Genomic DNA, 27,975 nt, shown 5'->3' on the forward strand with positions numbered 1-27,975 from the left:
AAAAACCTGCATAATCAGCATTAAATATGATCTTCTGTGTTACAGAAAAACAAGGATTAAATACTGAAAGTGGTCTTAAAGAAAAAAAAAATAATAATAATAATATGAAAATGTTTAAATATCATGTCAAGTTTGTGTCAATTCCTGTGGACTAGCTGAAGCAGACTTGGGCAAATTGCAGCCCACATCCAGGTTTCTGGCTGTTACAGTCTGGTCCACAACAGCTGAAGGGCTGGAAACACTGACTGCCCACTCCCTACCTGAAGTCCCAATTTCCTGAGGATGCAGAGAGCTTTCAGTACAATAGTGGAGGAGAGAGCCGCTGGCCCATTCTTCCACCATACAGCGTGTGTGACAGACAGCAGACGGGATGACTTCACCAAGAGCATAAGCCATACAAATATCCTAACTGTGTAAGAGTATCTTTTGTGCACATACATAACATACCACACAAAACTACAAACATGAAGGTGTGTTTTATATGTTTATATACTTTTTTTAAAGGAAAATCCTAAATATAGATAAATACACTGTACAGCAAAAAAAGAAAAAAAAAAATCAGTTCTATCCTATACTTTTTAGTCTTGGGGCACTTAATCATGGATACACATGCATGGGTCTGGACATGTCATTTAAGGGAATCAGCAGGTTTTGGCTTTTTCATCTAAGGGCAGCATGAGGCTGAGACACTGATTTCTGCAATATGTCACTTATTCGGCTGTGTACAGTTTCAGTACAATGAGTGTTTTATCAGCAGGAGATTATCATTGCTTGACTATGTGCCCATGTGCACCCTGGCCACCACCGATTAGCAGTTTACTACCAATATACAATATACAGAGATGCTAGTCAAGGGCATGAGAGTGGTTAGCTCTGCCACATCGTAAAAACTCTATCACAACTGCTGCCTAAGTTATACAAGTGACACATTGCTCAAATTAATGTCCTTTTTCTACATTATGCTGCTCTCAGATGAGGTAGGAAAACACCTGGTGACAGATTCAGATTAAGTGTATCCTACGTGAAATTTTAGGCTATGTGCACACGCTGCAGATTTTGCTGCGGATCAGCAGCAGTTTTCCATGAGTTTACAGTACCATGTAAAGCTATGGAAAACAAAATCCGCAGTGCCCATGCTGTGGAAAAAAAAAAACACGTGAAAACGCAGCAGTTTATGTTCCGCAGCATGTCAATTCTTTGTGCGGATTCCGCAGCATTTTACACCTGCTCCATAATAGGAATCCACAGGTGTAAAACCGCACAAAAACTGCAGTAAATCCGCAGTGCGGTTTACCTAAATCAGTGTGGAAAAATCCGCACACCATTCCGCAGCGTGTGCACATACCCTTATTCTTGTGAAATAAGAGTACAGACAAATCTAAAATAGAACCCAACATCTTTGAACTTCTAGTCTGCAGAGCTACCTAATGACAGGAGCGATCTACAGAGCCAGTATTCCAGTAAGAGCCCTACATGCCAGGCTTCAATTGTCTACCATTTGGATATACATTTTCTCAATTGCTCTCGCTTCATTGAGGAAAATGGAAACTTTGCCCACTACGGTCTGTGGATCTGGATTGTGGACCATCGTAATGCTCAATACAATAGTGACAGATATAACGGAGTTTGAAAAAATTTAATATTTAAAAAAAAGTCGGAAAAGGGTGTAAATAGAACAGTCTATTGATGCAGCTCATATTGGCTTGTACAACAATGTGGTGACATATTTCTTCTTGTAACGGTGAGTAGCACTTAAGACCATCACGCCATCCTGAAAGAAGAGAACGAAGATGTGAAGTTGTATTGTCAATGTGTCTTAAACACACTGGTATTAATGGGTTTACCTTGATGGAAAGGGCATACAGGTGATTTAACATAACATGATTTGGTTCTGGAAGCAAGGCTGGATCACACTGAAAAACAGACATATGTAGAGTTAAAGTCAGCACTGCGAGCTGATAAAATTAAGACCTTATTTGTGGTATGTGATTGAGCCATGAATTTAAAGAGAACCTGTCATCCCCAAAATCGAGGGTGAGCTGAGCCCACCAGCATCAGGGGCTTATCTACAGCATTCTGGAATGCTGTAGATAAGCCCCCGATGTATCCTGAAAGAGGAGAAAGAGAGGTTAGATTACACTCCCGATCTGGTCTGATGGGCGTCGCGGTCCGGCACCTCCCATCTTCATCAGATGACGTCCTCTTATGGTCTTCACGCTCCGGCGTACTGATTTGCCCTGTTGAGGGCAGAGCAAAGTACTGCAGTGCGCAGGCGCCGGGCCTCTCTGACCTTTCCAGGGCGCCTGCGCACTGCAGTACTTTGCTCTGCCCTCAACAGGGCAGACAAAGTATGCCTGCGCCGAAGCGTGAAGACCAGAAGAGAAGGTCATCCTATGAAGATAGGAAGCCCCGGACCAGACCACGACGCCCATCGGACCGGACCGCCCCTGGGTGAGTATAATCTAACCTCTTTTTCTCATCTTTTAGGATACATCGGGGGCTTATCTACAGCATTACAGAATGCTGTAGATAAGCCCTGATGCCGGTGGGCTTACCTCGATTTTAGGGGTGACAGGTTCCCTTTAAAACCACAGATCCTATCCCACTTGCTTCCTAGAAATACAAGATTATTCACTTACTTTATGAAATGTGCTGGCAAACCAGGCTTTCCTCATTCTTCCAATACGTACCGTATATACTCGAGTATAAGCCGACCCGAGTATAAGCCGACCCCCCTAATTTTGCCACAAAAAACTGGGAAAACTTATTGACTCGAGTATAAGCCTAGGGTGGAAAATGCAGCAGCTACCGGTGAATTTCAAAATTAAAAATAGATGCTCCATACCGTTCATTATGGCCCCATAGATGCTCCATATAAAGCTGTGCCATATATAATTCTCTGCACCGTTCATTATGGCCCCATAGATGCTCCATATAAAGCTGTGCCATATATAATTCTCTGCACCGTTCATTATGGCCCCATAGATGCTCCACAAAGCTGTGCAATATATAATGCTCTGCACCGTTCATTATGGCCCCATAGATGCTCCACATGAAGCTGTGCCACATATAATGCTCTGTACCGTTCATTATGGCCCCATAGACGCTCCACATAAAGCTGTGCCACATATAATGCTCTGCACCGTTCATTATGGCCCCATAGATGCTCCACATGAAGCTGTGCCACATATAATGCTCTGTACCGTTCATTATGGCCCCATAGACGCTCCACATAAAGCTGTGCCACATATAATGCTCTGCACCGTTCATTATGGCCCCATAGATGCTCCATATAAAGCTGTGCCATATACAATGCTCTGCACCGTTCATTATGGCCCCATAGATGCTCCACATAAAGCTGTGCCATATACAATGCTCTGCACCGTTCATTATGGCCCCATAGATGCTCCATATAAAGCTGTGCCATATATAATGCTCTGCACCGTTCATTATGGTCCCATAGATGCTCCTTATAAAGCTGTGCCATATAGAATTGCTTTGCACCGTTCATTATGGCCCCATAGATGCTCCATAGAAAGCGGTGCCATATATAATGCTCTGCACCGTTCATTATGGCCCCATAGATGCTCCACAGAAAGCTGTGCCATATACAATGCTCTGCACCGTTCAGTATGGCCCCCTAGATGCTCCACATAAATCTGTGCAATATATAATGCTGCTGCTGCAATAAAAAAAAAACAACAACAAAAAAAAACAACGACATACTCACCTCTCTTGCTTGCAGCTCCTCAGCGTCCCGTCTCGGCGTCTCTCCGCACTGACTGTTCAGGCAGAGGCGGCGCGCACACTAGTACGTCATCGCGCCCTCTGACCTGAACAGTCAGAGCAAGAGGATGCGAAGATAGAGCGGCGCCCGGCGTGTGGAACGCGTACAGCTAAATATGACATACTTACCTGCTCCCGGCGTCCCTGGCTCCTTATCCCGGACAGATGGTCTCCGGGTGCCGCAGCCTCTTCCTCTGTCAGCGGTCACAGTTACCGCTCATTAGAGAAATGAATATGCGGCTCCGAGTCCATATTCATAACTTTAATGAGCGGTACCATGTGACCGCTGAACAGGGGAAGAGCTGCGGCACCGAAGACCGTGGGACGGGCAGGGGGAGCGCCAGGACTAGGTGAGTATGCGACACGCTCTCTCCCCCCTCACCCGCCGACCGTGACTCGAGTATAAGCCGAGAGGGGCACTTTCAGCCCAAAAATTTGGGCTGAAAATCTCGGCTTATACTCGAGTATATACGGTAATTTCAAAGTACAGCCCGGTGTCGGACTGGGGTGCCAAGGGCCCACCAGTAACCAACCCCAGGGCCCACTTAACTACATGCAAATATGATATTTTCCTCAATCACAAATTTATACAACAATGAACTGGGGGGAATAAGTGAATTAAGATGCTGCCTTTGTCTGTACATTGTGATGCAATATACTGTGCCAAATACTGCTCATATAAGAGTGTGATGGTCCACTCTTGCACCGGGGTCCACCGGAGGATTCTCCTGTGGGCCAGTCCAAGCCTGAGCCCATGCATTTCTGGTTGTACCCTGAACACTCACTATGTTAGCCCTTGTTGACAGTTTTATGGCAAGTGTCCCACAAATGTAGCGATGCTGAAAACAGCATGTGATGAGACTGAATAAAGCATACAGTGTTTAGTGGTTAACCCCTTAAGCCCCGAGGGTGGTTTGCACGTTAATGACCAGGCCAATTTTTACAATTCTGACCACTGTCCCTTTATGAGGTTATAACTCTGGAACGCTTCAACGGATCTTGGCGATTCTGACATTGTTTTCTCGTGACATATTGTACTTCATGTTAGTGGTAAAATTTCTTCGATATAACTTGCGTTTATTTGTGAAAAAAACGAATATTTGGCGAAAATTTGGAAAATTTCGCAATTTTCCAACTTTGAATTTTTATGCCCTTAAATCACAGACATATGTCACACAAAATACTTAATAAATAACATTTCCCACATGTCTACTTTACATCAGCACAATTTTGGAACCAAAATTTTTTTTTGTGACGGAGTTATAAGGGTTAAAAGTTGACCAGCAATTTCTCATTTTTACAACACCATTTTTTTTTAGGGACCACATCTCATTTGAAGTCATTTTGACGGGTCTATATGATAGAAAATACCCAAGTGTGACACCATTCTAAAAACTGCACCCCTCAAGGTACTCAAAAACACTTTCAAGAAGTTTATTAACCCTTCAGGTGTTTCACAGGAATTTTGGGAATGTTTAAATAAAAATGAACATTTAACTTTTTTTCACACAAAATTTATTTCAGCTCCAATTTGTTTTATTTTACCAAGGGTAACAGGAGAAAATAGACCCCAAAAGTTGTTGTACAATTTGTCCTGAGTACGCTGATACCCCATATGTGGGGGTAAACCACAGTTTGGGCGCATGGCAGAGCTTGGAAGCAAAGGAGCGCCATTTGACTTTTCAATGCAAAATTGACTGGAATTGAGATGGGACGCCATGTTGCATTTGGAGAGCCCCTGATGTGCCTAAACATTGAAACCCCTAACAAGTGACACCATTTTGGAAAGTAGACCCCCTAAGGAACTTATCTAGATGTGTGGTGAGCACTTTGACCCAACAAGTGCTTTACAGAAGTTTATAATGCAGAGCCGTAAAAATAAAAAATCATATTTTTTCACAAAAATGATCTTTTCACCCCCAATTTTTTATTTTTCCAAGGGTAAGAGAAGAAATTGGACCCCAAAAATTGTTGTGCAATTTGTCCTGAGTACACTGATACCCCATATGTGGGTGTAAACCATTGTTTGGGCGCAGGGCAGAGCTCAGAAGGGAAGGAGCGCCATTTGACTTTTCAATGCAAAATTGACTGGAATTGAGATGGGACGCCATGTTGCGTTTGGAGAGCCCCTAATGTTCCTAAACATTGAAACCCCCCACGAGTGACACCATTTTGGAAAGTAGACCCCTTAAGGAACTTATCTAGATGTGTTTTGAGAGCTTTGAACCCCCAAGTGTTTCACTACAGTTTATAACGCAGAGCCGTGAAAATAAAAATTATTTTTTTTTTTTCACAAAAATGATTTTTTTAGCCCCCAGTTTTGTATTTTCACAAGGGTATCAGGATAAATTGGACCCCAAAAGTTGTTGTCCAATTTGTCTGGAGTACGCTGATACCCCATTTGTGGGAGGGGACCACTGTTTGGGCGCATGACAGAGCTCGGAAGGGAAGGAGCGCCATTTGGAATGCAGACTTAAATGGATTGGTCTGCAGGCGTCACGTTGCATTTGCAGAGCCCCTGATGTACCCAAATAGTTCAAACCCCCCACAAGTGACCCCATATTGGAAACTAGACCTCCCAAGGAACTTATCTAGATGTGTTGTGAGAACTTTGAACCCCCAAGTGTTTCACTACAGTTTACAACGCAGAGCCGTGAAAATAAAACATATTTTTTTTCCCACAAAAATGATTTTTAGCCCCCCAAATTTTTATTTTCCCAAGGATAACAAGAGAACTTGGACCCCAGAAGTTGTTGTTCAATTTGTCCCTAGTACGCTGATACCCCATATGTTGGGGTAAACCCCTTTTTGGACGCACGGGAGAGCTCGGAAGGGAAGGAGCACTGTTTTACTTTTTCAACGCAGAATTGGCTGGAATTGAGATTGGATGCCATGTCGCGTTTGGAGAGCCCCTGATGTGCCTGAACAGTGGAAACTCCCCAATTCTACCTGAAACCCTACCCCTAACCTCACCCCTAACCGTTTACTGAACATTTTCTGACAGTCATAAGTGCCACGTATTTAAGTGCCACGTATTTAAGTGCCACGATATTTAAGTGCCACGATATTTAAGTGCCACGATATTTCAGTGCCACGTATTTCAGTGCCACGTATTTCAGGCACTGAAAAATACGTGGCACGTAAATACGTGGCACGTAAATACGTGGCACGTAAATACGTGGCACTTAAATACGTGGCACTTAAATACGTGGCACTTAAATACGTGGCACTTAAATACGTGGCACTTAAATACGTGGCACTTAAATACGTGGCACTTAAATACGTGGCACTTAAATACGTGGCACTTAAATACGTGGCACTTAAATACGTGGCACTTAAATACGTGGCACTTAAATACGTGGCACTTAAATACGTGGCCACTGAAATATCGTGGCCACTGAAATATCGTGGCACTTAAATACGTGGCCACTGAAATATCGTGGCACGTATATACGTATATAAACGTATATTTCAGTGCCACGTATTTCAGTGCCACGTATTTCAGGTTAGGGGTAGGGTTAGGGGTAGGGTTAGGGTTTTTTGTTTTTTTCTTGTGTTTTTCTATAAAAACGCATGCGTTTTACCGCGTTTACATGCATTTTTTCACACATGCGGTTTTTTTAAAAAACGCATGCAGATAAAAACGCAAGTGTGAAACCAGACTAAAAGACGCTTTTTATAGCAAAAAAGTTTTTGCGTCTCCACATTTTGAGACCTATAATTTTTCCACATTTTGGTCCACAGAGTCATGTGAGGTCTTGTTTTTTGCGGGACGAGTTGACGTTTTTATTGGTAACATTTTCGGACACGTGACCATTTTTTATCACTTTTTATTCCGATTTTTGTGAGGCAGAATAACCAAAAACCAGCTATTCATGAATTTCTTTTGGGAGAGGCGTTTATACCGTTCTGCGCTTGGTAAAATTGATAAAGCAGTTTTATTCGTCGGGTCAGTACGATTACAGCGATACCTCATTTATATCATTTTTTTATGTTTTGACGCTTTTTATACGATAAAAACTATTTTATAGAAAAAATAATTATTTTGGCATCGCTTTATTCTGAGGACTATAACTTTTTTATTTTTTTGCTGATGATGCTGTATGGCGGCTCGTTTTTTGCGGGACAAGATGACGTTTTCAGCGGTAACATGGTTATTTATATCCGTCTTTTTGATCGCGTGTTATTCCACTTTTTGTTCGGCGGTATGGTAATAAAGCGTTGTTTTTTGCCTCGTTTTTTTTTTTTTCTTACGGTGTTTACTGAAGGGGTTAACTAGTGGGCCAGTTTTATAGGTTGGGTCGTTACGGACGCGGCGATACTAAATATGTGTACTTTTATTGTTTTTGTTTGTTTTTTTTAGATAAAAAAATGTATTTATGGGAATATTTTTTTTATTATTATTATTTATTTAGGAATTTTTTTTTTTTTTTTTTTACACATGTGGAAATTTTTTTTTTTACTTTTTTACTTTGTCCCAGGGGGGGACATCACAGATCGCAGATCTGATAGTGTGCACAGCACTCTATCAGATCCGCGATCATACTTTCATCGGAGCAGGCTGCAGCTTTCATCTGCAGCCTGCTCCGACCCGGAAGTGCTCCCTGCAGGACCCGGATACAGCCCCTCGGCCATTTTGGATCCGGGGCCTGCAGGGAGAAGACGTTCGGTACGAGGTGAGACCGATCGTCTCAGGGAAGCACGCAGGGAGCCCCCTCCCTGCGTGATGCTTCCCTGTACCGCCGGTACACCGCGATCATGTTTGATCGCGGTGTGCCGGGGGTTAATGTGCCGGGGGCGGTCCGTGACCGCTCCTGGCACATAGTGCCGGACGTCAGCTGCGATATGCAGCCGACACCCGGCCGCGATCGGCCACGCTCCCCCCGTGAGCGCGGCCGATCGCGTATGACGTACTATCCCGTCACCGGGAATTAAGGCCCACCCCACCTCGACGGTATAGTACGTCATACGGGCTTAAGGGGTTAAAGAGAAAAGAAAAAAAAAAAAAAAAAAGTCATAGAAAATTGTCACAAGCAAAACCGAGTTTAAATTTATCAAAAATGGTGCAGTTGCCCTAGGCACTTTAAATCAGTTTTCCAAAGGATCAATGGAGGAAAAATTGAAATTCCATTGAATCCTAAAGGCAACTGCTTTATTTTCCTTTGCTTACAGAATGTTGGAGATTTACCAAAATGGGTGCAATGTCCAATTTCCCTATGGAACAGAAGCAAAAATCTGCTTGCCATCACCTGACTGCTCTTCGGTTGGAGTACAATAAAAAGAACACAGCACAACAGCCCCTTACTTTGCTCATGATTTTTTTGTTTGTTTACTAATAAAGAATGCTATTAAATACATCATAAAAAGTCAAAATCTACCTAAAAAGATGAATACTTACAGAAATGCCAGTGTCTTTGTTAAGGATAACTTGAAGTAGATGAGGTGGAAGGATAGGAGGGGATTTGTTACGTTCTTCTAGCTTACAGCTGTATGGATCTTGCAGGTATGGACCAGGCGGGGAGCTAGACAATTCTGGGTAAACAGAAGCAAGTTACTCGAAAAAGTCAAATTCTCTCCTGGGGCATTACAGTTTATATATTAAAAAAAGCAATTTGTTAATCACATGTTACAGAACAGTGTTCAGTTCAATTTTGCTAAAATCAAAACAGCACTTTAGAACACTGGACTTTATACAGTCATCATTTACAGGTCCACATGTACAGTTTTATATTAAAAGTGGAATGTGAAAAATTATGACAGAAAAGACCTACCAGACACATCGGAGCCTTTCTGAGAATCTACCATTAAGGCATCAAATACTTCAAAATCGGTTTTCTTCACAGTAATAACGTTGTTTATAGTGCCGAGCTGGCTGGTTGTTACCGGCTACAGAAAGGTACAAACAACAGGAAACATCACGGAGGATTTACTACATCTGTCTTAGGATTAGATGCACTTTTTAAGACCATAAAGTGGCTTATAATGAATGATAAATTTGGCGCGTTAAAAAAAAACAAAAAAAAAAACAAAAACACAGTCTAGCCTAATTTTACACAACATAGTTGGCTCAATCTACTCCAGAAAGGTTCATCAAATAGCCATATTCCATGGCAGCCAAGTCAAAAGTCACGACCCCTTTTCAAGCAAAAAGGAGAGAAAAAAAAAAAAAAAAAAAGTGTCTAAAATACATAGTAAATATGGAGATCTCTCCATGGGATATACATTTAGCATAAATAAGGTACCTGCCATGCAGGACAGTTTTTGGTTTCAAAGAGGTGGTCCACTAATTTTACATTGATGGCCTATCTTTAGGATAGTCAATGTCTGATCAGCCAGGGTCTAACACTCGGCACCCCCACGGTTCAGCATCGGTGTTGGCAGCGGCCGGATGTACTCACTTGCCGAGCTGCTCTGTACTTGTAGTGGCCATGGATGGGTACTGCACATGCACCTACTATTGATTTGAATAAGAAGCGGATGTTCAGTACCCTGCAGCAGGTACAAGTAGACAGAGCAGCTCGCTAAGTGAGTAAATCTGGCCGGCGGACGCTGATGACAGCTGATTGGTGGGGGTGTCGGACCCTGGCCGATCATTGATGACCCATCCTATCTCCATCAATATAAAAGTAGTGGACAACCTCTTTGGCCACAAATTGAACACATTTGGCTTAAGAAATCTCCCTCATTGTCAAAACTAGGTTCCTATTCACTTCACCTGACCTCTGGGAACAAAAACTGTAAGGGTATGTGCACACGTCAGGATTTCTTGCAGAAATTTCCTGAAGAAAACCGGAAATTTTCTGCAAGAAATCCGCTTTTTTTGCGGTTTTTTTTAGCATTTTGCAAGCATAATTAGCTTGCAGAATGCGAAGATTTTCCAAGCGATCTGTAGCATCGCTTGGAAAACTGATTGACAGGTTGGTCACACTTGTCAAACATAGTGTTTGACAAGTGTGACCAACTTTTTACTATAGATGCTGCCTATGCAGCATCAATAGTAAAAGATAGAATGTTTAAAAATAAAAAAAATTAAAAAAATGGTTATACTCACCTGCAGGCGTCCGTTCCTATAGATGCTGTGTGTGTTCAGGACCTTCGATGACGTCGCGGCTTGTGATTGGTCGCTGAGCGGTCACGCGACCAATCACAAGGCCGCAACGTCATCGCAGGTCCTGAACACAGACCATCTAAAGGAACGGAAGCATGCCTCCGGGGCCATCGAAGGTGAGTATATCACTATTTTTTATTTTAATTCTTTTTTTTTTACCAATTATATGGTGCCCAGTCCGTGGAGGAGAGTCTCCTCTCCTCCACCCTGGGTACCAACCGCACATAATCTGCTTACTTCCCGCATGGTGGGCACAGCCCCGTGCGGGAAGTAAGCAGATCAATGCACTCCTAGGTGTGCGGAATCCCCGCAATTCCGCATTTTTAATGAACATGTTGCTTTTTTTTCCCCGCGATGCGATTTTTTCGCGGAAAAAAATGCAACATTTGCACAAGAAATGCGGAATGCACTGTAAATAATAGGAGGCATATGTTAGCTTTTTTTCGCGTTTTTATCACGTTTTATAGCGAAAAAAACGCGAAAAATACTGAACGTGTGCACATGGCCTAATGCTGTAGATAAGCCCCCATGTAACCTGAAAGATAAGAAAAGCAGGTTAGATTATACTCACCTGGGGGGGGGGGGGCATCCGGTGGGCGTTGCGGTCCGGCGCCTCCCATCTCTATGCGATGACGTCCTCTTCCTGTCGCGGCTCCGGCGCAGGCGTACTGATTTGCCCTGTTGAGGGCAGAGCAAAGTACTGCAGTGCGCAGGCGCCGGGAAAGGTCAGAGAGGCCCAGCACTGCAGTACTTTCCTCTGCCCTCAACAGGGCAAATCAGTACGCCTGCACCGGAGCCGCAGCGTGAAGACAAGAAGAGGACGTCATCGCATGAAGATGGGAGGCGCTGGACCCGGACCGCCCCTGGGTGAGTATAATCTAACTTGTTTTTCTTATCTTTCAGGTTACATCGGGGGCTTATCTACAGCATTACAAAATGCTATAGATAAGCCCCTAATGGCGGTGGCTGCAGCTTGTATACGAAAAATGAGGTGACAGATTCCCTTTAAGTGTGTACGAGATGAAAATGTTTCTTTAAAAGTAGCATCCGTATTCAATCTGTTTACTCAGCAGTTATTAATCTTTTACAGGACTGTTTACAGTTTCCCGTAATGCGGCTATTAAAAAAATCGGATGCCATACTGATGGTCCATAACCATTTGATTTTTTTTCCCCCTTGCACTATACAGATTTCATAGTCAAATTGCAGAACGCTGAATACAGCCAAGAAAAAATACGCAGATCTGCACCGCCTCGAGTATCATTGGTCTGCGTGCAATGTGATTTTTTATCCGATATATACGCTTGTGTGAGCGATCACTCCCTCATTAAACTTGCTGAATTTGGCCAAAAGGAAAGGTCTTTACTCAATTACCTCAGCAGGGTCATGTGTCCACTGGCCGTCAACAAAAAACTTGTACTGGTGGTCACCTTCTGGCAGGTCCAATATTGCTACAAAGTTGTTATGGCTGGAACATAATGAAAGGTGAATTAGGTGCAATGATACATTGTATAGCAGCTAGTCCTAAGTACAAGGATAGGAAGAAGAGATTGTATAACACTATTATCTATTGGTTAGTGCTCAGCCAAGCACTAATGGTGCAATGTACGACGAGCATTTCTGAAACCTATTTGAATAGGGAAGGACAAAGGTTTATTTACTACACGTTCTTTAATCTCTACTCAAGTGAAAAACAACTTTTTAAACTCTTTTATACATACAAGAAAAAAAAAAAAAAAAAAGAGCAGGTACTTGCCCTCCTGGGGTCCTGCACGTTGGCTGCAGGCATGAGGTAGTCTACATCTGCAAAGCCCCATCACTGCTGCAGCCACAAGGTAGAGCAATGGCAGAGAGCTGGCGCTGGACTATTAAGGCTAGGATAGAAAGACCACTTTGTGTTGCCATCATGCAACCCATAGGTATGGAATATACAGTGGATACGGAAAGTATTCAGACCCCTTTAAATTTTTCACTTTGTTTCATTGCAGCCATTTGGTAAATTTAAAAAAAAAAGTTCATTTTTTGTCTCAATGTACATTTGCACCCCATCTTGACTGGAAAAAAAAAAAAAAAAAAAAGCAAATGTAGGCATTTTTTGCAAATGTATTAAAGAAAAACTATTAGTGACACCCATACTCTTAGATCAGGCAGGTTGCCCAGTGCTAACCAAAGCATCCTGTGTGAACAGAGGCCACAGTGTACAGAGCCATCTGGGCCCAACTGCACCCTGAAGGGTAAAGTGCAAAAAAACACATAGCAATATATGTGAGGTATTAGTTGATATTATGGCCAAAATATGGAAGCGCGAAAATGTGGGGACCCTTGACGTGGGTTGCGAGCTTCCATGTTTTGGCCAAAATATCAACTAAAACCTCACATATACCTCACTATGTGTTTTTTTGCACTTTACCCTTCAGGGTGCAGTTGGGCCCAGATTCCGCTGTAAACTGTGGCCTCTGTTCACACAGGATGCTTTGGTTAGCACTGGGCAGCCTGCCTGATCTGAGAGTATGGGCGTCACTACACTGTGTTCCAAATTATTATGCACAAAGTTTAGGAGTGATAAGGTTAGAATTTTTTTGTTTGTCATTTAAACTCATTGATGGTGATGTGTGTCAGGGCTCTCTATATCACTGAAAGCAATTGCAGATACCTGTGCAAATTAGTTTGGCAGGTGTGTCCAAATAAAGGCAAGACTACTTAAGAAGGCTGTTCCACATTATTAAGCAGCCTACATTTTTGGCCAAAATGGCAAAGAAAAAGGATGTGTCGGCTGCTGAGAAGCAACAAATTGTGAAGTATTTAGGTCAAGGCATGACTACAATCAACATTGCCAAGACACATTGTGATCATCGCACAATCAAGAGGTATGTAGCTGATCCTCAGCACACACGTGTGCGTGCTGATAAGGAAAAATTGAGGACTCTCCAACAGGCAATTGCGTAAGGTTAAAAGAGCAGCTGCAAAAATGCCTTGTCATAGCAGCAGACAAGTTTTTGAAGCTGCTGGTGCCTCCAACGTCCCCAGAACAACAAGATGCAGGGTCCTTCAGAGGATTGCAGCTGTGCGTAAGCCATCCTGTCGACCACCTCTATCCACTGCACACAAGCAGAAACGGCTCCAGTGAGCCAAACGATACATGAAGACTGACTTCCAAACTGTTTTATTCACCGATGAGTGCCGTGTAACGCTCGATGGTCCAGATGGATGGACTGGAGGATGGCTGGTTGATGGACACCCCATGAAAACGCGGCTAAGGCGCCAACAAGGAGGAGGTGGAGTAATGTTTTGGGCTGGAATTATGGGGAGAGAGATTGTCGGCCCCTTTATGATCCCTGAAGGGGTAAAGATGAACTCCATAATCTATGTGGAGTTTCTAAAACAACACTTCCTGCCATGGTTCAAGAGGAAGAACCGTGCTTTCCGCAGCAAGATCATTTTCATGCATGATAATGCATCGTCTCATGCTGCAAAAAACACATCTGCATCTCTGGCTGCTATGGGCATAAAAGAGGACAAACTTATGGTGTGGCCACCATCTTCCCCTGACCTCAACCCCATTGAGAACCTCTGGAGCATCATCAAAAGGAGTGTCTATGATGGCGGGAGGCAGTTCACATCTAAGCAACAGCTCTGGGAGAGTATTCTGTCCACATGCAAAACAACTGAAGCAGAAACCATCCAAAAACTGACAAATTCAATGGATGAGAGAGTTCAGACGCTTCTTTCGAACAAGGGGTCCTATGTGCAAATGTAACATCACCTAGAATAAAGTTTTCACTTGAAAACTGTTTGATTTCATTTTGTAATAAGCTGATAATGCTTATAACTTCACAATTGACCATTTTTTTGTTCAAAAGAAAAAAAAAAAAAAAGTTGAAAACTCTGCTGTGCATAATTTGGAACATGCATTTTGAGTGTTTATTTATTTTTATTTTTTTCAAAGATACTGTTTTCATAGGCAGTTTGTTCCAAAACATTGCAATTATACTGGAATAGTAGATGACTGGAAAATAACAAAGGTCTTCGGACCGAAACGTTGCCGCAGAAGGCAGAATAAATATGTGAGCTGCTTTTCACTATCCGATGTGGCGCTGTCCTTTTCTTCAGTCTGGATTTGGAAAATAACTGACTGCAATTCAGATAGGTAATTTAGAGAAAATATGAGGAAATATTATTTGCATAATAATTTGGAGCACAGTGTAATAGGCTGTAAGCCCGATGCTCTACATCACCTGTATATGAATAATGCCGCATACAGATTAGTATCTTTTGTGCACTAATATACCAAGCAGCCACCCCTCCTCCATGGATTGGTAGTCTGAGAGCGGCTGTTTCATCCGTATTGCTGCACCTGTGTTGCCGCCATCTTTAATCGGGTCCACTGCACCCTGATACTGATGCCTGGTAAGCATATCTGCCTTTTTCCTGGTGTGTTTTTTTTTTTTTTAATTTTTGGAGAATTTCAAAGTCCTAAGTGTCGGTGAGCTACTTATTGACTGAGTGTACATATTGGATTGCAAATAAATATCACCTCTCTTCATATAATACACACATACAGAAGTATCCCATTGTAGTATGGTAATGATCAGAAATGAAGGTTTTTAGAAGGAAAAAAAAAAAAAAACCACACCCCCCAACAACCACCACCACCACCACCACCACCCCCCTCAAACAAATAAACCATTGTGTGGCAATACAGACAGAATAATATAAAAATAAGTAAGAGGTAGGCTTTTGAACTTAGGGCGACTGCTTTATTTTTTCTCTCCAAAAAGGCCCAACGTAGTCAATGTATGCTCTGGACATCTTTGCACCACTTTGTTTAGTAATTTAATCCTATATTTTCCACCATAATAAATTGGACTTAAATGTAAACTTTCTTTATTTGGTCTCTGCAGAGTCACCTATATATGCTGCATAGTTAGCGGCAGAATTCTTCCCAGGGGTAGAGCCATCAGGCTGGCTTGCTGACAGCTCGGCTCTAGACCAACTTCTCCTCTAATACAAAACACATGCAATTGTAGAAAAAATAAAATGATGCAAGGAGTCTAGGCCTATTCAAAATGTTTGCAATGCCCGAAATAGAAAAAAGGTAGCACTCACCCTCCGATTGAAGTTTTCCTTTATTCAAATCATTGGAATAGCGGGTTCAGCTGGAGAACTTCTGGAAATGACGGCTGTTTCGCGCACAATGTGCAAGACGAGTTTCATGCACAAAATCCTTTGAAGTGCATTGTGCGCAAAATGGCAGTCGTTTCCAGAAGTCCGCCACTATCCTCCTGCTGAACCCGCTAATCCAATGATTGAATAAAGGAACTTTTAATCGGAGGGCGAGTGCTACCTTTTCTTCTATTTTGGACATTGTAATCACAAATGCCTTTTTCTGATATGCACCTGTACTCCGACGGTTGATGGTGTTTTGCCGACAGGCTGAATAGGTTGGACATAGCAGCTTCAGTGCTGGGAATTCTGCTACACGTTTTTATTCAAATGTTCCCACAGACCGAACAATTCTCAGTTTTTATAGATTTTCACACCGGCTATCCTCCAATAGAACAACGTTACTAATAGTGAACGACGTACCTCCTTATGAGAGGAATCTTCCCCCAGTTATTAAATGACCCAGATAGGTAAATTTCCTTCCCACCGCCAGTCCAGCGAAACACAGTTGGCCGAGCCTGTGTCGGAGCTTTATCATTTACTTCTAAATCATGCTGCCATGCTAGAAATTCATCCTTCTCCAGCGGTGCCTGTGACAAGAACATCAGTTTTAACAAAATAGCTGACAGATGGGTATTACTTGCAGGTAGAACTTTGTTCATGGCTTTCCTTTAACCCTCCGTCAGGGGCAATATGTTTCATAACGAGTTTAGGGGCATTGCGCCTGTCCGGCACAGGCTAGAAAATTGGCTATATTTTCCTTTTTTAAAAATTTCAATGCTCTAAAAGTGATCAGTTACCTTAATAGAAATGTAATAAATGAGAATACACATAATCAGGTGGAAACAAAATGTTTAATAACCAGAAAAGTACTATGTTTCTATGTCTTGAGCATCCTCCTCACTCTCTCCATCTTGACCTGTATCAGACACATCTGGACATTCTTCCACATCATCTTCTGAAGCAATGTCACTTTCTTCCCCTAAATCTTCTAGCTGTAAGGGGTCTGTCTCATCATCAATCAGTATATTTTGCACTTGCTCAACGTGAAGGGCATTGGACAAGTCAAATATTCTCCTCGCCATTTCAGAAGAAAAGCTGAAGAGAGAATATGTGTTAGGGCGCAATGTGCCTGAGAAGCACACTGTTATTTCTAACAAAACCTTTTATGACAAATCCACAAATTTAGCACTAGCTATTCATAAAACAAGCTAAAAAAACAATTGGGATGAATAAAAACAGCAAATTCTAATCGTCAAATGTGTGACGCGTTCAGGGGCAATGAGCCTGAGAAGCCAAAACACTGATATCTGATCTCCTGCAGCTCTGCAGCACAAGAGGCTTCTCAGGTTTCACACAGCCTTTAGGCCGTGTGCACACGTAGCATATTTTTTGCGGTTTTTCGCTATAAAAACCGCGAAAAAAACGCTTACATTAAGCATCCTATGTAATAGTCTTAGTTACTCACCGGTTAACGGTGTTTTTCGGAGTCCATGACAGCACTACGGAGAGAGGGGATCCGCCCTTCAGGAACAGGAAACCTACAGATACATAAGGGCGGCACCTCTCCCACGCATCAGTTGGTTTACAGAGCACAAGAGGACCACCAAGGTTAATAGCATACATAATAAACAATGATACAAATAACTAACTATTCACTACCCGTGAATTATATAAATAAAGGAAGAGGTGTACACCCAGAACTTAAGAAGACGGGAGGGTATGTACAGGTGCTGTCATGGACTCCGAAAAACACCGTTAACCGGTGAGTAACTAAGACTTTATCGGTCGTCCATGACAGCACTACGGAGAGAATTACAGAGAGTAACTAACTAGGGAGGGACTACAGCTTGCAGCACCCTTACACCAAACGAAAGGTCAGAAGAGGCACCCAAGTTCAATCTATAATGGTTATAGAATGTGTGTGGAGAAGACCAAGTAGCAGCCTTACAAATTTGGTCGATCGACACCTCCAATCTTTCTGCCCACGAAGCCGCCATAGCTCTAGTGGAATGCGCTTTTAGACCTTCAGGCGCCGGCTTGCCCTTTGAGATGTATGCCAGCGAGATAGCCTCCCTGATCCATCTAGCTAAAGTAGATTTTGATGCCCTGTGACCCTTCCTACTACCCTGATAGATAACGCCCTATTCGTGTCCTATCTTCCAGGGATCAGTTACTGCCAGATATTCCAGGATACATCTTTTTACATCTAAAGTGTGTAGCTTCCTTTCCTTATCGTTAGTAGGATTGGGGAGGAAGGATGGAAGAACTATTTCCTGTGTTCTGTGGAACCTGGACACTACTTTAGGAAGATATGCTGGATCAGGGGATAGTATCACTCTATCATCCCTAAGCTGCATGTAAGGGGGAACCCTGGATAATGCTTGGATGTCGCCTATCCTACGCGCCGATGTTAGGGCCACCAGGAAGGCTACTTTAAGGGATACATTTTTAATAGAGGCTGATGCAATTGGCTCAAATGGGGCCTCTGTCATGGCTGAGAGGACTAGGTTCAGGTCCCATGGCATGACCCTATTCTTCACCATTGGCCTGGACCGTTTTGTCGCTCTGATGAATCTGCTGACCCAGTGATTCTCAGCAATGTTGCAGCCAAAGAGGGCCCCTAAGGCTGATACCTGCACTTTAAGTGTATTTGGGGATAACCCCATATCTAACCCTTTCTGTAAGAATTCTAAAATCTGGTCTATTGGTATTGACTGACCAGCTATTACCCCCGAGTTTTGAAGGAACCTCTTCCAGATCCTAACATAAATCTTTGTGGTGATTATTTTTCTGCTCTTCAGCAGAGTGTTAATGAGGCCCGGAGAGAACCCCCTATCCTTTAACAGCGCCCGCTCAAAATCCACGCCGTCAGATGAAGGCCAACCGCCCGAGGATGGTAGACTGGGCCCTGGGACAGGAGATCCGGGATGTCTGGCAAGACCCATGGGTCGGATATCGACATAGCCCTCAGGCATGGAAACCACGTCCTTCTGGGCCAGAAGGGGGCAATTATTATCACTGTGGCTTTGTCCTTCCTGATTTTCCTCACCACCAGAGGAAGTAGAGACAGGGGAGGAAAGGCGTAGGCTAGCCTGAAGTTCCAGTCTATGAGGAGGGCGTCTACTGACAGAGGATTTTCTCTGGGGTTGAGAGAGCAGAATTGTGCCACTTTCCTGTTTTCTTTTGTGGCAAACAGGTCTATTTCTGGTTGACCCCATCTTTCCACGATGAGGTTGAAGATGGAGTCGTTCAGGGACCACTCCCCCTGCCTCAATGTGTTGCGGCTTAAGAAATCCGCTGTAGTGTTTTCTGCCCCTCTTATGTGAAGAGCCGTCAATGAGAGAAGATGTTGCTCTGCTAGATGGAATAGACGATCTGCTACGCACATTAGGGATTTGGAACGAGTCCCGCCTTGGTGATTTATGTATGCCACGGCGACCCGATTGTCCGAGAATACCCGCACGTGGTGGCCCTGTAGATAGACAAGGAGTGATTTAACTGCCTGTTCCACAGCCGTTAACTCCTTTAGGTTGGAAGACATTTCTATCTGATCCCGATCCCAAAGCCCCTGGATCAATGTATCCCCCATGTGAGCCCCCCATCCAGAAGGGCTAGCGTCCGAGGTGACTATACGAGTTACATTATATTCCCAGGGGACCCCTGTGGACAGGTTCTCTTGGACTAGCCACCATCCGAGGGATATAATAGCGTCTTGGGATAGGGTCATCAGGCTCTCCAGACATCCCCCCCAACCTTTTTTGTTGTAACAGCACCTCGCCCTGAAGTATCCTCGTATGATACTGGGCCCATCGGACCGCTGGAATACAGGACGAGAGAGAGCCCAACAGAGACATGGCTCTTCTAAGGGACATGGTGGGGTTTTTAGAGGCATTCAGCACCTGAAGGTGCAAGCGATCAATTTTCTCTTGAGGCAAACGGCATTCCTGAACCTGGGAATCCAGGGTCAGGCCTAAAAATCGCTGCACCGTCATGGGCTGTAAGCGTGATTTTTTGACATTTAGCATCCACCCCAGACGCTCCAGAGCAGACATCACTTTATGTAACTGTTCCAGACAGTGATCCGCCGTTTTACCTACGATAAGGAGATCGTCCAGGTAGGGGATTATTAGAATGTTGGACTCATGCAAGTGAGCCATAACCTCCGCCATAACTTTGGTAAACACTCGAGGGGCGACCGATATACCAAAGGGGAGGGCCCTATACTGGAAGTGTCTGATTACCCCATCCAACCTTACCGCCACCCTCAGGTATCGTTGGTGACCTGCATAAATGGGGATATGGTAATAGGCGTCCTTCAAATCCAATACTACCATAAAGCAGTTTTTAAACAGCAGCTTTATTGCGGTGTTAATAGTTTCCATCTTAAATGATTGGACGGTCAGGAAATTATTAAGAGCCCTAAGGTTAATAATTGTTCTGAAGGAGCCATCAGGTTTACTTATTAGAAATAGAGGAGAGTAGAATCCTCTACCCTGTTCTCCTTCCGGAACCTCTGACAGGACATTCTTACTGAGCAGGTCGTGAACTTCTGCTTCCAGGGCCGCCTGTTCTGCTGGAGAGGACCTGAGTGGGGTAACTCTGAAGAAGTTCTGAGGGATGGAGGAGAACTCTAGCCGCAGACCCGTAGCTATTAACCCCAAAATCCAATCACTACTGGAGATTTTGGACCAGGCCGGGTAGAAGGCAGATAGTCTACCTCCCACCGGGGCGACTAGTCATTGGGGTGGTTTTTTGACCTCACGGGATGGCTCCTGACGTCCTCCACCTCCAAACATAAATCCAGTACCTTTCTTCTTTTTCTCATCCCATCTGCTCTGGTCTCTGGCTGGTCTCCTCCGAAAGAATCTTTTCCCTGTGAAGGGACGCCTGTAAGAGGTAGCTGGTAGATTGGGAAACTTTTTCTTCTCATCTCCAGCTTTCTCCAGCAGTTCGTCTAGGACTGGACCAAACAGGTATTCCCCTTCGCATGGGATAGAGCACAGACGGGATCTGGATTGAAGGTCACCTGGCCAACATTTCAGCCACAGGGCCCTGCGTGCTGCGTTTGATAGTCCGGCCGCCCTAGCCGCCATTCTTGCCGAATCCGCAGATGCGTCCGCGAGAAAGGCAGCGGCATTCTGAATTGTTGGCAGGAATTTCAACATAGAGTCTCTGGAAACACCGCCTTCCAACTTAGACCCTAGCTGATCCAGCCAGACCATCATCGATCTGGCTGCACATGTCGCAGCTACAGCAGGTCTCAGGGCACCCGCCGACATCTCCCATGTCCCTTTAAGGAATGAGTCAGCCTTCTTATCGAGAGGGTCCTTTAGGGAAGCCATGTCGTCGAAGGGGATAGATGATTTTTTAGACGCCTTAGACACCGCTGCGTCCAATTTCGGCGCCTTATCCCATGTATTCACCATGGGGTCCTCAAAGGGATATCTGCGTTTAAAGGCAGGTGGAAAAGAGCCTTTCTTCTCCGGTTTTTTCCATTCCCTTTTGATGAGGTTCTGGACCTTGTCATTGAGCGGAAAAGACCTACGTTTTTTAGGGTCTAGACCGCCAAACATTAGGTCCTGTGTAGAGAGTTCTGGCCTTTCATCAGCCACCCCCATGGTGGATCTAACTGACTTAATAAGTTTGTCCATTTGGTCCAATGGGAAACAGAACCGGTTAGACTCCTCTTCCGAAGAGGACGCTGAGGAGACAGAGGCGTCTGACTCATTCTCCCTACTAGGGCCAGCGGACAAATCCGACTCTGAGGCGCTAGGCTCCCTTCTTCTTTTGGAAGACTCCCCCCGGGACAGGGATTTCAGGGAATCTTTCACCTCCTTCCTGATAATCTCCCTAAGGCTTGATGTGAAATCAGGAGACTCTTCCGCCACCTATGGGAGCGGAGAAAAAGGCTATGTAATTTATCTGGCGCTACCGCTATCAGTGTTCCCATCAATTTATTTCCTACCGTCTGCCGTACACACGACTGACAAAGTCTCTTAGGGTAGGCGTCTGGCAAAGGGCAAGCGCATAGCGCGCACTCCTTGTTTTTTGATTTACCAGCGCTTTTTTTCCCCTACGGAAATAAACATAGGAAAAGACTGCATCAGGGTACATTCACGAAGATCTCTTACCCAGGCAGTAGCGGTAGGTACCGGATTACTGGGGGGTCGGTCCAGATCCTTCTGCTTAGATCTGCGACTGGTCTGGTTACTGCGTCCGCGGGTCTTCAGCTGGGGGTTCGCATGGGACTTCTCCGAGGATCCATCCTGCTCCTGCTCCAGCAGACCGACGGCAGCTTCCGGCTCATCCATAGCTGCAGATGGGCTCACAAGCAGTGCTGCAGCATTTTGTTTGGCTATAAATAGCCCTCCCCCGGATCCGGAATCAGTGCAGGTGTGTGGCCAAATCCACCCCCCCGACTTGCAGGTGACTGCTCCACCCCCCCCTGCACCCAAACGCCCCCCCCCCCCCCCCCGCCCCCGCCGCATGCAGGACAGCGGCGTTTTTAGAAAAAAACCGGCCGGCGTTTGACTTCCGGTTTTGGCCCCGCCCCCTGCGCGTCACTTCCGGTTTCGGGCAGAACGCTCAGAAACGTGCCCGGAAGCCTGGGAACGGCGCCGCCGGACCCCCCAGCCGCCCCCCCGCTACGCCACCGCCGCTTCCACGGCCGCAGCCCAGCGGTGACCGCGGCAGAGGCCGGCGTCCGACCCCCAGCTCCGGTCCCGAATCGAAAGGAGCACACAGGACGCCGCGCTGCACCGCACCGACGGGGAGAGTGGGGAAGACCGAGGCCCAGGGGGGAGAGCGGACCCCGGGGGGGGACATACTCACCTGCTGACCACTGGGGATGGACCTCCTCCGGACGTCGCTCCACACTGCACCGCTCACTGTCGTGGAGCCCTACCCGGACCCACCGTGGCGCTTCCAGGGACCCGCACTGCCCGAGGTAGGAGACCCCCTCGCTACCTGGGTCGGACAGCCGGCCTGGGTATTGATAGGAGAAACGAAGTCGTATCTGCAGGGAATCCTGTCCTCCAGGAACAGGAAACCAACTGATGCGTGGGAGAGGTGCCGCCCTTATGTATCTGTAGGTTTCCTGTTCCTGAAGGGCGGATCCCCTCTCTCCGTAGTGCTGTCATGGACGACCGATAAAGAATGCATTCCGCATTTTTTGTGCACATGCTGCATTTTTTTCCTGAGCGGAATCGCATTCCAGAAAAAAAAAGCAACATGTTCATTAAAATTGCGGAATCGCGGCGATTCTGCACCCATAGGAGTGCATTGATCTGCTTACTTCCCGCACGGGGCTGTGCACACCATGCGGGAAGTAAGCAGATCATGTGCGGTTGGTACCCAGAGTGGAGGAGAGGAGACTCTCCTCCACGGACTGGGCACCATATAAATCGGTAAAAAATAAAGAATTAAAATAAAAAAAAAATAGTCCTATACTCACCCTCTGATGGCACCCGAAGTGTTCCCGCCTCTCCGGTGCATGATCTCTAGTCCGTTCCTATAGATGATGTGGTTCAGTACCTGTGATGACGTCACTGTCTTGTGATTGGTCGCGTGACCGCTCATGTGACTCACGCGACCAATCACAAGACAGTGACGTCATCGCAGGCCATTCACTGCACTCCAGCTATAGGAACGGACGCCGCTGAGGTCTGAAGGTGAGTATAACCATGTTTTTTATTTTTTTTAAACATTCGATCTTTTACTATAGATGCGGCATAGGCTGCATCTATAGTAAAAAGTTGGTCACACTTGTCAAACAGTATGTTTGACAAGTGTGACCAACCTGTCAGTTTTCCAAGCGATGCTACAGATCGCTTGGAAAACTCTAGCATTCTGCAAGCTAATTATGCTTGCAAAACGCTAGTTTTCTGCGGGTATATGCATGCTAATTCTGCATGCGATATACCCGCGGCAGGAGGCGCAGAATTGCCGTGGCAATTTCTGCGGCAATTCTGCAACGTGTGAACTTAGCCTTAAAGTTAGGAAGGTACTGGGAGGATGGTGTTTCCCAGACAAACCACTGAAAATAGAGAAATTAAACTAAGCGAGCTGCGCCTGTCAGATCAGTTGCCCCTGACGGAGGGTTAAACATAATAAAGTCATAGCCTAAAAGCCATCATTAAATACATATGATCTGCAGGCAGATTTATGACCAGTGAAATTCACAAGGAAGCACATCTGAAATTGTGATGTTGGTGGGAATAATCATAAAAAGGGCAGTAAGCGATGATTCTGGAGAGCCAAGATCGGAGATTACAGGGGAACGTTCTGTTACACAAAAGGGTTTTTTTTAAGTTACAACCGTACAGCTACGAAAAAATAAAATTTTGATCCTTTCCTATACTACAATTTATAAAAGGAAAATACTGTAGGCATCCAAAGTAACATTATGTGGCGGACAACTGTACAGTAGGGAATAGGCCAGCACACTCACATGAAATGACTGCACTATGGACAAAATAGCCTCACAATTGAGAACAGTGACCGTAAATGACTTGTAATATATTTGCCTTAATTACTTTGCACGGTTACATTTAAGCTATGTGCACACGTCAGGATTTCTTGCAGAAATTTCCTGAACAAAACCAGACATTTTCTGCAGGAAATCCGGGTGCGGTTTTTTTTTTTTTCTTACAAGTTTTTTGCTGAGGTTCCCAATGCAATATAGTGGGAAATCCTCGAAAAAACCGCAAAATTAATTTTACATGCTGCGTTTACCGCAATGCGTTTTTTTCACGGGAAAAAAAACGCAACATATGCACAAAAATTGAGGAATGCATTCTAAATGATGGGATGCATATGTATGCGTTTTTATCGCAAAAAATCTGGAACGTATATACACAGCCTTCGTGTTCACATGTATAGTTGGAAGCTGCAGTCACAATTCTGCTAGTGGCTATGGGAAACAGTCAACCAGGTTGTGGTCAGGCACACCACTAGGTGCTCACTCACACGTGATTCTCTGCGAATCGCTTCAACTGACACTTTGCTCAAACGCTGAACCGAATTTGATCCGAGTGTCAGCTTGCTGTGATCAGATTATCTTGCAGCCCATAATCGTAGCACAGTTGAGGTGAAGATGGAGAACATAATTTCTCCATCATCTGGGTCCGCAGATGTAGGACTGCACTCGCATGACATCCAAGTGCAGTCTGATGTTTTACCGACACCTATAAAATCAATTGGGCGAGTCATGAATCGCAGAGCCACTTGCAGCCTGCTTCAACTTACCGTACTTTCCAGGACGTCCCTCCTGACAGTACCATCAGGAGGTTGTCCTTCTTATACTTGATAGGGATAGGAACACACAAGAGGTTAAAAGGCCCTCCCTCCACCACCCTCTCCGTGTTTTTCCTGTCCCTATAAGGGACGGACGCAGAAGAGGATTACCTTTCATCATCTTGGGAGCAGGAGATCAGGTGGCCAGACACAGGAGGATCGGGCTGGGATCCTCGTCTTCTCTCCCCTTTCTCCTGCTGGAGGCTGACACCCCACTGATCGAGGGGTCCATCGGCCTGGTCCACGCTGGCAGTGGACCCTGAAGTGAGCAGCTTCCTCTCCTGAGGGGCTCGCGCGACACGTCCCGGGGTGTATTTCATGGCACAGGAGAGAGACTTCCAGATTCTAGGAGGACGCATGACCTCTAGTGGCCGGCGTGCGTTCCACCGTGGAACGCATGTCGTCTATTTGAAAATGCGGCACCAAACCCTAGGAATTAAAGGGGAACCGCCTTTTTCCCCTGACGATTCAGATGGAAGACAGGTGAGACTAAGATATGGCAGGTAGGAAGCTGATGTTTCAGTGCATCAGGTCAGCTAGCTATGGAAGGACAATCCGTTAACCGGTCTGATACTCCTACTGAAACCCCTAGAAGGACCATGGCTACATCTATGCCTAAAAAGGAAGGGGAAGAAATGTGCCATGTGTAACGGAAAACTACCCGACGCATATGGGAAGCAATTATGCCCAGAGTGCATCCCGAAAGTGGTCAAAGATGAATGCTCCTCATTTATGACGGACATAAGGACCATAATAAGGGAGGAGGTTCAAAGTACCGTTTCAGAGTTTGTTGCTCCGCATTCCTCCCGGGTGGGCCCTAGACCAAAAAGACCACAGTGGGAGATGGAGTCCAGTTCTGAAGGGGAGGAGGTTTCAATCACTGACAGAACAGGAGGAAAGCGAGGGATTTGTATCAGGCCTCCCAGAAGAAAAAGGAAAAAATAAATAAATAAAAATATATCTCTTTACTTGGGAAGATACGGACGCTATATTGTCTGCTGTCCGAAATACTATGGGAGTAGACGATACTTGTCAACCTCTTTCCTCAGTACAGGATGAAATGTTTGACGGCTTGAGATGCCGTATGAATAAAGTATTTCCTGTCAATATACACATTAAAGCCATGATTCTAAAGGAGTGGGAGGAGGTGGAGAAAAAAAAAACAAAAAAACAAAATCAAACTCACTATCCCAAGAAGTTTTTAGGTCACCCATTTGAAACTGAGGACATTAAATTATGGGAAGAAACCCCGAAAGTTGATATCCCATTAGCCAAGGTAGCAAAGAAAATGGCTATCCCCTTTGAAGACTCCTCATGCCTTAATGGTCCTATGGATAGAAAGGCAGACGGTCTTCTAAAGAAGCCATGGGAGTCCTCAGCTGCTGTAATTAAAGCAAATATAGCCTCAACCTCGGTAGCCAGGTCCATGAATACAGTTGGCAGACCTAGAGACCCATTTAAAGAATAAGACCCCAGAGAAGAGATTCTGGAATCTATGCCGTTGCTTAAAATGGCAACAGCTTTTATGGCGGATGCCTCAGCGGAATCCATTAGATTTGCCGCAAGGAATGAAGCTCTAACAAATACAGCAAGACGAGCAATATGGCTAAAAACCTGGTCAGGGGATTGTAACTCAAAGAATAAATTATGCTCCATCCCCTTTTTCGGGCCTTCGAGTTTTTGGTCCAGTACTGGACAAAATGCTGGAGAAAGCTTCAGGACAAAAAAGGTTTCCCAGAAGAAAAACCTAAGAAAGTTGTGTCCTTTCGTAGACCATACTCCCATCAGAAACCAGAGTACAAAGGAAAGGAAAGACGGGTAGATGGAGCTACCTGAAAGGCGGTAAGGGAAGAAGTACCCTTTCTGGTTCGTCAAGTAGTTCTCGAAGGCAATGACGCCAGGCTGGTAGGGGGGAGGCTTCAGAAGTTTCTCCCAGCTTGGTTAAAAAAAAATATCCCAAAAAAATCCATGGATACTACAGAAGGTAGCGGAAGGCTACAGAATTGAATTCATACAGTTACCCCAAGGAAGATTCCATCCAACAGCGGTCCAGTCTCCCCAAGTTACCAAAAGACTGCTATCAGACGGTAGAGAAATTAATACGTTCTGGAGCAGTGGTTCCCAAAGCAGAGAGGTCTGGGGTACTATGCGGGCCTTTTCTCAAATCAAAAAACCAGGGTGAGATTAATCGCACGATACTAAAAACTTTAAATTTCTAAACAGATGGGTTGCAAACAAAAGATTCAAGATGGAATCTATAAAATCTACAACCCCACTAATTAAAACAGAACATGGTAATGAGCACGCTAGATTTGAAAGAAGCGTACCTTATGTACAAATTCATCCCTACAGCCAGTGATATCTGAGATTCACGCTGATAGAAGGAAAATAAGCACGTCATTACCAATTCAGATGCTCCCCTTTGGTCTTTCCTCGGCACCATACATTTTTTCCAAACTGATGGCAGAAGTGATGGCTTTTCTCAGGGAGCAGGAAATAGTGATTGTCCAGCATCTGGACGATTTCCTATTGATGGAAGAGTCCCCCCAGCTGCTCAGAGACAGTTTAACATCAACCATCTTATTAATAAACAACCTAGGTTGGATAATAAACTGGGAGAT

At 44.8% G+C, this 27,975-nt stretch overlaps 1 protein-coding gene across 1 annotated transcript in view; it reads right to left on the bottom strand.

The window, feature by feature from the left end:
* Nucleotides 1–471: 471 nt before the first annotated feature.
* The window catches only part of PRKAB1 (protein kinase AMP-activated non-catalytic subunit beta 1), a 38,117-nt gene continuing 10,613 nt past the window's right edge, over nucleotides 472–27,975 (bottom strand). The window contains exons 2-7 of the mRNA XM_077294782.1: nucleotides 16,481–16,647; nucleotides 12,269–12,362; nucleotides 9,558–9,672; nucleotides 9,185–9,318; nucleotides 1,845–1,913; nucleotides 472–1,771 (exon numbers count right to left, since the gene is read on the bottom strand). Of these exons, the coding sequence (XP_077150897.1) occupies nucleotides 1,694–1,771; nucleotides 1,845–1,913; nucleotides 9,185–9,318; nucleotides 9,558–9,672; nucleotides 12,269–12,362; nucleotides 16,481–16,647 (657 nt within the window). The 3' untranslated portion in view covers nucleotides 472–1,693. The remainder of the gene's footprint in view (nucleotides 1,772–1,844; nucleotides 1,914–9,184; nucleotides 9,319–9,557; nucleotides 9,673–12,268; nucleotides 12,363–16,480; nucleotides 16,648–27,975) is intronic.

Source organism: Ranitomeya variabilis, chromosome 1 (genome assembly GCF_051348905.1).
Source record: "Ranitomeya variabilis isolate aRanVar5 chromosome 1, aRanVar5.hap1, whole genome shotgun sequence".
Lineage (NCBI taxonomy): Eukaryota > Metazoa > Chordata > Amphibia > Anura > Dendrobatidae > Ranitomeya > Ranitomeya variabilis.